General features: G+C 32.3%; 1 protein-coding gene across 7 annotated transcripts in view; it reads right to left on the reverse strand.

Annotated features, from left to right (window-relative positions):
• Window positions 1–12,190, reverse strand: part of LOC110993715 (protein sickie) — a 116,470-nt gene that overhangs the window by 40,235 nt on the left and 64,045 nt on the right. For all 7 annotated transcript variants that reach the window (XM_045630276.1, XM_045630275.1, XM_045630274.1 and 4 more), the window contains 2 exons: window positions 10,828–10,927; window positions 8,874–10,625 (listed from right to left, as the gene is read on the reverse strand). In XM_045630276.1, coding sequence (XP_045486232.1) covers window positions 8,874–10,625; window positions 10,828–10,927 — 1,852 coding nt within the window. The remainder of the gene's footprint in view (window positions 1–8,873; window positions 10,626–10,827; window positions 10,928–12,190) is intronic.

Here is a 12,190-nt window from a genome sequence, read left to right on the forward strand (position 1 = left end):
ATATAGTATTAAAACAGTTTCTTTACTGTTAACAAAATAAATTTTTTGTCTTTCTTCACTAAAACTAACTTTCAATCACTAGATTGAAATCATTAGTTCAAGTGTAGTTTGTAATGTAATTTTATATCCTACAAATAAGAAACAAGCGAAGCGCATTTAAACCTTCAGATACAAAACAATGATTGCTCTTTTTGAAAACGTTTTTCAATTTTTCATACCTTTATCTGTATAGAACAACTGACGTTTAACAAAAGAAACGAGGGAGGCGAACCCCAATAGATGAGTCAGAACTCAAAGTGCACACAACACTGCACAATATTATTCATGCTGTGAAGCTCGATCACAGTTTGGGGTTTTACTGAAGAGCATCAATAATAAACTTTAACAATTTACAACGTTGTGGGATCCCACAGAGACTGTCTTTTAGCTTTAACAATTTAAAAATGTTTTCTACTAAATACGATTAAGGACGCTTAAGGGCTAACTATTCAATGATTTTAATTACTGATATAGAGAATGGCACAGAAATAAATTCATTTAATTAATTACTGAATCTGGCACATATTTCAAAAAGACATATTACGACCTGAGAAATGTATTAGACTATCGACTTTTGAGATATGAAAGATATTTCAGGTGCAATTATATTTAAATATTTACGCTTTGGGACCTGCGAAATTACAGTTTAAAATCTGTTAACCCCTTTTATAATTCAGGGTAGGGTTGTGGTGACTAACACCTGTGTGATTAATGCGTAGGGAATAATTATGTAGGTCTCCACCCCGCAATAGCCTGTGTAATGCCTAAAGTTTTGTATGAAACCGTACAATTTCCTTTTTAGTTTGAGCTTTGAAATTTTGTTTGAAAATTCCATTTACGGCATTTCTTTTGCGAACTGAAATATACTTTTTATTAAAGGCCGCAAGTATTTATTAACATAACGGGAACGTAGTTTTTCTTATAACTCATATCATTGTATGTGTTGATTGTGTCTTTAAATTGTAAACTATAAAATAAATATAATTTATTTCACGCGATCTGTGATTTCAAGAAGTCATAATCTAATTTATACTATTATTGATAAATTTTTGCGTGCTTGCTTTACTATATACCATTTTTATTAATTTTGGAAAGTCAAGTTTAGAGGAATGATAACTTTTAACTGATTTTGTAAATGGAATTAATTAATTGCGTAAGGATATTAAATATACTTGTCAAAGACAAGCCGCAATGTAGCATTTCCACTGGAAATTAGTCATGTGTAGGCAGATGCACATTGAACTAACGAAGCCTAGCAGGCTTTGTGGGGAAGATGCACTTTATTAACTATTATCAAAGTTTGTGAAAGCCTGTTAGATAAAAGACAAACGTTGGGGTGGAACAAAGACTATTTATATGAGAGTTTATTTTGCATGTGACCTACTTAATATAAATTATTTTCCATTTTTGACTAGCGTTTAAAACAGCGCAATATTAAAACCTCGAATAGAAACGTATATTGGTATAAAAATGCGGCAATTATTGAAAAACAAAATAGGTCATAAAATGTGTTTTCAAAGAAAATATTAACCTTATTTAAATTTCAGGGAAATGACTTTATTTTTAATATTTATTCCGATTTTACTGGAAGTAAACAAATAAAGTTTTATTAGGTGAAACAACATATAAAAGTTATCGCAAAATCACAATTATACTCAGCGCAAAGCCTTTACATGAAGAAATATGTATATAGCTAATCTAACATAACATCCGGAAGAACAAAGAAGTCTTCATTACAATGAATAGATGTTTTCATTCAGTTATTAATTCTTGATAAGATTATAATATGGAAAAAATAAAAATACATTGATGTTCGTGGAAAATTTTGTGAGTATATTTTGTCATTTGTTAAAATGGATGACACTTAATTATTATAATGTTCAACAAATAGTTTAATAAATCTCTTAATTTCGATGAATCACTTAAAAGCTACTTATTTGAACTTTGTATATCATTGAAGATTTCGGTGTGAACTTAAAATTAAGGAAGGCAGTATTATGGGCAGTTGACAACCCCAAAAAATAGTAACTATATAGCCAAATAATACGTGTATATAATTTAAAATGTTTGATTTTATATGTCGTCATATTTTGGGACCCATTTAACTGCCGGCGAATCAAGGGTTACCAACCTATTAATAAAACATACAAATAAAGAAGATGTAAAAATGTCTAGCCATGGGTTGCGGTACCTCATAATAACCATATCTAGAATAGCTAACCGACGAGCTGACAGACGAGTTCTTCATCTTATAAAAGGGACCTACTCTTATTATTTTTGAATGGAAACTATGTCACGTGTGTTTATCTCGTTCCTTTGCTATAAAGGCATCCAAGTCATTTTCTAAAGAAGTAAAAGGAATGAAAAACATTCTGAAATAATGAAAAGCATAAGACCTGGGTTGACCTGATTCTGGGTTAAAGGTAAATCTAAATAGTAATTACTTTAAAATTGTAAATCCAATATTTACATATTTACTTATAAATAACAATAATAATAATACTCTATTAATCATCATGACAGAACTATTGAATTTTAGAGAAAGAACTACCACTAAAACAATTAAAAACATATATTATTATTGCAAAGTATAAAATGGTTTCTATTTCGAAATATATTCGAACTAAACATTGAACCAAATTGGATTGAAGTTATTGTAACGATTCACACTTCAATAAGGTTTCCTACATACAAATTTCTATGAGCAGTTTCTTTTACAGTTTAAAATAAATCGTAGTATTGGAATGAAATTTTGTTTCCATAAAAAAAATTAACATCAAGCTAATATTAACAATCAATTAACGTAATTTAAAAGGACATAATGGTAAATAACACGAATTTAGCGAGCCTATCATTTTCAATGGAAGCGTCGTCAAAAAACCAGATGGAGGCGGTTGATACGTCGACGCGTTTTTTTTTCTGTTCAATCCATTGCTTTGCTGGTGCCTACGCGAATAAGATGTTACAGTTCACACCATGCAAGCGGAGTATTTGAAACATCGGTGTCTTAATGAAAATCCGACGCCGCGCCCCAAGCTCTATACTAATGATGACGGCTCCTGAAAGGATTTGAATACCGCCCTCATTATTTATAAATGAACGTACCCCTATTCTTCCTAAGAAGGTAATGAATTGCCAGCCATTTTTCGAATTCCTGGGGTAAAATTTAGGAGGCAGGTGCTTCGAACCTAAGAGGATTCGTAAGAGGGTTCTCTTTGAGACAAAAATATTGATATCAATATCTCTATTTTTTCAATTTATTTCTGGCCTGAGTGACTAAAAAAAATTATGAAGTATTCCCAATTTTAAAGAACAGTAAAATGAGTAGATTTTCGTACTACCTTACTTAAAACATTCCCTATCGAGTTAAAGTCCACTTGAAATGACTAAACTACTCGCTATCTGTATATAACATACATACGAAGGTGATTTAATGAAGGTACTGACTTCTAACAGGAACTGAATTGCCAGAAATTCAACCCTAAGCCCTCTTATCAAACGTGTTAATAAAGCGATCGTATGGCTACTGAGTCACTGTACCGGCTCTTAGAACATTTACATATTGTCAAAAAATTTGTTTTTGTTAAAAAAATTATTTAATGTACTAAGCCGTTTAATATTTTAATGTCCTAAATCGTTATTAACAATTCCTAAAACTTTTTCAATATATCTACCATTACAACAAATAATAAACAAAAGTATACAAAAATAAAAGCAGTTTCACACACACACTTTACACAAGTCGCACGAACTACAGAATATAATAGTGCATCTTACAAAGCCAAAAATTTATTAATTAAGGTAACACAATGTATATTTAAGAACGTCAAACGTACATTGTATAATTGATAGTTTTTTATCAACATAAAAGCGAAGAGTTAATAAATACGAGATATATCATTCCAGCAATGATTTGTAAGAAATTGCGATTCTGCAATATATAGTATTTTATGCACAAAATTATAATAATTCGACCGTAGCTATGCTTAGGGTGTAATAAAAGAACCCCTTTGGGACCCCTTCGTGACCCTCCATTTGAGAAAACGATAGTCTAGACTGTTTCTAGGGTAAACAGTAGGTGACCTCAGTAATATATTATTTTTTTATTCCAGTATTCATCCGTCATGGCGTGCAACACTATATTTGTTAGCTTTCCTAACCAAACCTTACTTAGTTGCTTTTAAACTACATCATGTACATTGTGTATGACTTATATGATGAATTTTAGCTCAACCCTTTTTGAATCTTCAGAAACGTTGTATTTTCATATACTATACTTGAAATAAATGTATTCTATACTATGTTTGGCAATATTCCATTTAATATTTCTTAAAACATAGAATATAAGCAAAAATTTAATTATGCGACACTTAAATTAATATTCAAAGTTGGATAGAAGTTGCTCAACGGATATTTTATCAAGAGTACTTAAATCTAAGATGAATTCCGAGTGGCTATAACTTCGAGTTAATTTCTTATCAGCATGATTGGAAATGGATTCAGTACATTTAAAATTGAACCGAACGGCAAGCTTGAAACGTCAAGAATTACTTGCAAATTGTATTAAGTAATACGGTACGGTACTATCTGAATTAGCCTAGTTAAGTACTAGACGTACGACTCTCAACCCCAATGTTGGGCTTCGTAAGACAGTTGTCACCAATTTTTCTACCCACTTACCTCCCTAACATATGAGACAGAATAGCCGCCGTGGCCCAGTCGGCCCGAAGAATAAAAAAAAATATTATTATTTCATCGCCAACATTGACAAATCGATTACTTTTGTTCTCTTTACCAAATTATATTATATCTAAGGATGTAGTCGGGTGATTTCATAAGTACTGTTGTTTGTTTAATAAATAATCGGTTCGGATACAACGATCGTAAATCGAATAACGGATATAATTTACATATTTGATTAAGAGTAGGTGAAACTTAGGCCGATGAATATTAATAATCATTTTTCTTTGTAAAGATATATGTAATTAGTTGTAGCCTTATTTCCGTTTTGTTATCGAATATGCCTTTTTACTGTAATATCATAATTTTCACTTTATTTCTCAAAGTTTCACCAAAGACACATATATATGTAGATATATACAAATTCTTTTCTGAAGCCGGAATGCCGCCATATCGAAACGAAAAATGTTATTCACAAACACAAATTCAACATATGTCATACAACGCTTACGTCATTTGCTACAAGTACTACTCTCCCTCACTCCGTAGATAACGAAGATATTAAAATAACTGTAGATCAGGAATTATGATTTTTATTGTATGTACTTCATTCTAATGATGGCTTACAAACCGTGTTTAAAGTGAATTACTGCGCAGATTATATGTATTTAATCCAACGAATGATGCTCATTTGTCTAACATTTTCTTTTTCTAAATGTTTTGTTAATAATTTAAATTAAATTGTTCTTTTAAAAAGCGTGTGTGAAACAAAACCCTAGTGAAAGCCTGGATTAGTCGTAGTATCTGATAGCAGGTGTTTAAGTGTTTAACTTTGTATTTAGAACTGTAGCGCTTCCGTCGATTGTAAGGGATAAAGCTTTAGTAAACACTTAGGTATTGAATATCAATTACGAACAAAGCGGGAAGGGACGACGGTTCTTTGCGAAACTTATTATTTTTTTAAATGTATGCATAGAAAACGTAAAATGGGACTTGGGAATGGATCTTCTTTAAGCAATTTATATACTGTGGTTTTAAATAACATTCCAATTGCGTGTTAATCTCACTATAATGCATGTGGGTGCTTCTGTTTCTCCATTCTCACTTCTGGAAGGATTAGCTCCTTACGTATGGTTATTTTTTGGAAACATATTCCATGTTAGATAGAGTCTTGTAAAAAGATTACTTGATTACTTTAAAGGAGTTTTGAGCCAGTTCTTCTCCTATGTTTTATACCCTTTACTTAACAACTAACAAGCAATTTAAAAAATAATTGACATTCATACATATACAAAAGTAACCTACATCAATTCATTATATTTGATATTTAAATAATGGGTATGTGGTGAGTTACATTATTTATAATTAATTTACACTAAGTTTTTCAAGTACTGGACATTGATCGAAGCAATGTGGCCCAAGTCTTCAAATATGAAACAATCGAAAGTATGATTCACTAACGGCTGTGCTTGCCGTCTGTACTTTAATAATAAAGTATATGCTTATATAACAAGGAGCTGTAAAATACGTTTTTTGACATTGAATTTTATATATATTACTATAATCACGACATAATTTACATTTTTACATTGGGGAGTGTTTAAACAAAGTTCGCCTACAAGTTAGCATTTTTCTAGGTTCTTTCTGTGTTTTTATTAAGGTTTATCAAAAGTGAATAAAGATTTATGATACAATTTTGGGTTCTGGCATCACATTTTATGTACAAACTTATCGCTGTGTAGATCTACAAGTGGTTATTGAAGTTTCCTTCAAGATACAACTATAAATAAAAAAACCAGTGGCGCTATAAACTTTTAAGGTTAGGACCTCAGATTTCTGTATCTGTTGTATGATCATTTGTCAATGTAATAGACAAGTAGGTGTTTAGCTTTCTGTGCCTGACACATGCCGTCAACTTTTTGGATCTTAGGCAAGCCGGTTTTATCACGATGTTTCGAATGTTAAAAAGAAAGTCCATTGGTGCACAGCCGAGGATCGAACCTACGATCTTAGGGATGAGAGTCGCACGCTCCGCTTGACCAACACTGCTCCAAGATGCAACTATAACTGTGCCTTATATATCTTGATTGTAAAAGGTGACTTTGCATTTATTGTATTTAACCTAGGATTTGGAAGGTCTTCATCAGAATTGCAAAATGAAACAAAAGAGTCGGCTCGCATCAAAATGCTGAATTCAAATTTCCTCTCGACAAGGTAAAATCTTATTTGCTCACGATATATGTTTTACTAAAACCATATTTTTACACGTAGTGTGAAATGAATGCTGTATTTTAAACCATAGTAGACCAGTCGTCTACTTACATATATTAAGAAAATAATATGAATAAAGCAGAAACAATTCCTATAGACCTCTATCATGAGAATACATATTAATATTAGTAGTAATATTTTTTCTTAAAACTCCTTCGAAATCAAGTTACACATACAGAGGATTATCTAATCTAAAACGTGCACCGCAGAGCCGGGGTCGTTTTTGATAAAAATGCTTTTATGAGATCTTTTGTGAAAATATTAACGTAATAAAAATCATTAAGATTACAACTGGTACACAGATGTCAAAAACGAATCACTTTGCAATAATATTCCACATGTTGAAGGTTATTGCTCTTTGAATAAGTATCATAGACAGCTAGAATTATGTTAAGTTAATAATAAAGTAGAATTTATATGATATACAATCCTACAATGCTTTGTGAGACTGTATGCAAACGTGCCTTGACCGTTGAATTATAGTATCAATAAATTGTGAATATCCTAACATTATTATAAATATACATGAATTTATGTAAAAAATGTATGACCTTTATGTACATCAATTATAATCAATTCAACTGTTTGAGTGTAATGTCGATGGCTGGAAACAAATACAAGAAATATCCTCAGTCCTTACCATATCTGTTTCTACTTGTTTCAATTCTAAATGTCCCGTATAAAACATCTACAAAGCACCAATTATGCTACTGCTAAAAGCAAAGACACACACAAGGCAACACTTATAACTTCACAATTAATTTCAGCTACCGAAATTTCAGTATATGTCGGAACAAAAATCGTCCTTCCGTTCTAGGATACACTCAATAACTAACACGAGCGAGTACCGAGTCGTTAACGCAGTTCACAGGATTCGTTTCGCGTCTAGTCTTTGTCAAGCGGTCCAGCTGTGAACGAACGATGCCACGATCGATTTCAAAACGGATTTACATTATCAGAAATCGGAAAAGTTTTTCACGTGTGTATTTAGCGGGCATAGCGCGCGCCCGCACGCCCGTAGAGCGCGGCGCCGAATGCCGCCCGCCCTACCCGTTCACCAGCACAAGAGTACAGTGTACACACTAGTAAGCCTTTAATTTTATTTACAGAATCACTTCAGTTATTACTACTGCTTCGGAGAATATATAAAGAATGAAAAAAACAAATAAGTTTCTGTTATATACGAGATGTATCAAGACTTTTAATTAGTATAAACAGGAAGTGAACTATTTATTTAATTAAGTGAATATCAAGAATCCAGTATATAGTACCACAAATATTAGAATTCTGCTATCAAGATACCTGAAGGTCGGTATTGCGGGTGGTTAGGGTTGAGGTGTGGTAAATAGTTACGCGCGGGGAAGGGACGTGAGACGTAGAAGTATCGATTTTGACCACCCCGCTCGCCCCTTGCGATGCGACAGTGTGAGTGCGCTATGTGAGTCTTCGTTGGGAGATGCCGGATCGCATGGGTGTTCAAATAAACGCTTTGTTTGTATTATTTATCTCATATAATTTCATTACTTAAATTGTAAATTTTATACTCATTACCTTTTATCAAAAAGAGAAATTAATATAGCGACCATAATATATTGTGAAATGAATCCTAATTTAAAACGTGACATAGAAAGGTATTTATACCCCACTTTTAGCTTGTCTTCAATGGAACAAATAGATACGTGTTTTATAGCTTTGAGGCAAAACGTGGTGATACGATACGGCAACCACTTGTGGATTGTAAAGCATGCCCAACCTATTGTAAAATCCTATTAAAAAGCTTTGCTAAATACTTTAATCGAATGATGACGAAGGATGTTAAAACCCTATAAGCTACATTATATAGTGTTTTGAAGGATAACAAAAATTACCCTTATTAATCTTACCTTTCATCAATTTGTTGGAACTGTGATTGTTGTTGGTAGTTCATACGACGACCATAGAGTGATGCACCGCCCTCTGACATATAACCATCCATAATATCGTTGCTTCGGCTATTGTCTACTTCGTTCATATTAATTCTCCTCAAGCAATCTCCATCTGACATATAACCTGAGGCAATTTCTAGATCACAGTAATCTGGATTCGAAAAACCTGCATTAAAATTTAACCGTTCTCGAAAGCTATTATCTCGACCAAAATTGGGTTTGACGGTATTTGCGTGATGTGGATACGCAGTTAAATTCTTTTGGGCTAAGCTTGAGGTTCGCATTGGTAAAGTAAGATGGCTGTTATAACCTCTGAGTAAGGGCCGCATTGGCATAACATTCATTAAAGGGTTGTCATCTTCACCTAACGAATTATCTCTACAGTGTGTCGGTGTACTAGAACGGCTGTCTTGTCTCTCTTCAGTTAGGGTTTTGTTATGGTCAAATATTTGCTTGATACCGGAGCTGTTTAAAGTTCGTTTCTGGGCTGCTTCTTTCTCTGAATGTTCTGCTTCATTTATTACATCATTTATATATGTAGTGTTCATGTCTATTTTTCTATTCGAACTTACATTGCTTTTTGAAATTTCTGATCCCGATTCACTAGAAGGCCTGTATATAACACTACCATCACTAGAATTAGATTGCTGACCTGTAGTACTGTGAGTAGAATTGGAATGTGAGCTTTCAGACATCTGTGATATCGGGTTCTGATGAAGTTGAGTATTGTTAGCTACTGGCATTGGCGAAACAGCTAATGTTTGCTTTTGAATTGATTCTTTATTTATATTTGATTGTTCTCTTGAGTATGGTGGAACACTTACATTATTTGTAGAGTTTAAACTAGAATTACTTTGAATAGGACTCAGTTGACTATTAGAACTTTTTTGTAAATGTCTTTCATCCCGTGATATCTTAGTTGTTCCTTTTACAGCAGCAGTTGGCTTTGGAATTCCAGTGTGATTCGGTAATGATATATTTTGTCCTCCTGTTGGTGATGGTGATTGTATTTGACTTTGATTTTTTGTATTATTTGAATTGCTTTCCGATATTTTGCTATCTGTGCTATTATCTCCTCTACTTTCACATAATTTTGCTTGACTACCTGATAATTTGACCATTTTTGAGTCTAATTTGGGCTTATTTCTAGAATTGTCGTCTATTAAATTTAATTTTGTATTGCTAACAGATTTTGGCGTTGCTAATTTTGAATCTTTATCACGCGTTGATAATTTTGGACTATTTTTTGAACGTTCATTATTTGATTTAACGTTCGATTTATTTAAACTTATTGGACTTTCTTTCGTAGCTTTCGATCCTAGTAATTTAGATTTCACATTTTTACCTGTTTTGTCTTTCATTAAGGTATCATTCTGAAGTCTTAGATTTTTCGGGCCAACTATATTAGATTTGATATGTGTATTGGGGATATTGGAAGACTCGTTTAAACTGAGACTAGAATCAGATCTTTCACTCTTCGCGGAAGAAAAGCCACTTGAGGAACTAGTTCTTTTTGATACAGCAGTACTTTTACTTGTCGGCTTTTCGTTACTGACTTTATCCTTATTAAATAGTTTTAATTTATCTAGCATGGATTGCTTCGTCGGAGTTCCATTGTGGCTGGATACATTTTGTGAGTATTGAGGCGGTGTTGATAAGGTTGATGGAATCTTACTGCTAGGCGCTAGCAAAGACGAGTTTGGTCTTGACCTATGAAAACGAAAAAGTTATTAGTTGGTCACTATACAATAATAGATAATGAATAAATGTTCTATGATAGCTTAATGTATAATGATTTCATACTTATAACAACAATTGTAATAATTGTTGTTATAAGTATAAATCATTTACAGTTAAAAATTAATATGTTATAAATCAAGACCAATAAAAAATAGTAAATTTATTATCATACCCTGATGATGAAGCCGGTGCCCGAGGTATGAAACTAGCAGCTCCTTGTCCTAATGGACTGGTTGAACGGCTCGAGCTAGCAGATAAACCACTTTTTCCACCTGTGAGCAAAAACTTTCATAAAATTATTGTTTTTTTGAAACACCAATCATCAATGGTTGCGTTCACGGCTAGTACTGATTGAATGGAAAAGAATTACCACATATTTGTATGTTATCTAACCCAGTTTTATTTTGATCTCCAAGGCCCCTTGCGTCCCTTTAAAAACTATTTCATTTAGGGGACGCCAGCTGATCGTTATAAGCTGTATAAAATTGGTCCCCTATATTGATCGCGCTTTGTTTAACAAAATATAATTTGACGTCATGCTTCGGTACATTTCATTAGGTCAATATTGCTCCCGGTAGTCTTTGAAAAAATATACACACTTAAAATAATAATATACGTCTGAAATTTAATATTAATATTTAATAATTTATTAATGAAATGTAGTCTCCGATAAAATTGTATTGTATACTAATAAGTTATTGTTTACCAATTTTAGAACTATTTACGTAAAACAGACTTCCCTTGTTTGGTTTTGAATTATAAAAGTAAAACATGTCTATTCTTGAAGTATATAGTATTAAAAATACAATATTTAATTTTATATTTGCTAAACTAAATGTACCTAACCTTTTCTCGACCTAATCGATTTCACAGCAATTTTAAGTTCTTCTTGTTATAATGAATAATAATTGTTTATACCAATACTAATTTTTTTTTACTGTTTAATGTTGGTACTAATTTATAATTACAGTACGAAGTATTCGTTTAAGACGAGAAAGCATTGCCAAACACGCCTTACACGCTAATTTGGCAAATTAGTATTCCCTTCATTAGAAGCTATTACATTTCCAAGTTATATAAACATACATTCCAATGAATTAGAACAGTAGCCATAAGAGGAAGTCGGATGCGTCATCCGAATCAACTACAAATCAAGTGTTACTGGGCCATCCATACATTTGCAATAATCCATCATTTTGACTTACCACTCACCGTTCGCAGACTATACCAACTTATTTATTTATAATTATCGTTGCACTGTTTCAAATATACAACAATCGACGTCACAATATTTAGAAAAAAATCAGTTAATATTAATACATACTAATGTATTATTAACAGATTTTTGTGTTTTTATTCCAATTAGGCGCTTTTTTGCGTGTAAGTAACCAGTATATATCTTTCATATAGGAGAAATTATAATTAGTTTATTAAGATTCTAATAATATAAAATGTTCTATATTAAACCCTTCCGTTATTGTATTACTGAGTATACGTCAAATTAATGAAATAATATTTAACTGATACGAGTTACG

Source organism: Pieris rapae, chromosome 12 (assembly GCF_905147795.1).
Source record: "Pieris rapae chromosome 12, ilPieRapa1.1, whole genome shotgun sequence".
Lineage (NCBI taxonomy): Eukaryota > Metazoa > Arthropoda > Insecta > Lepidoptera > Pieridae > Pieris > Pieris rapae.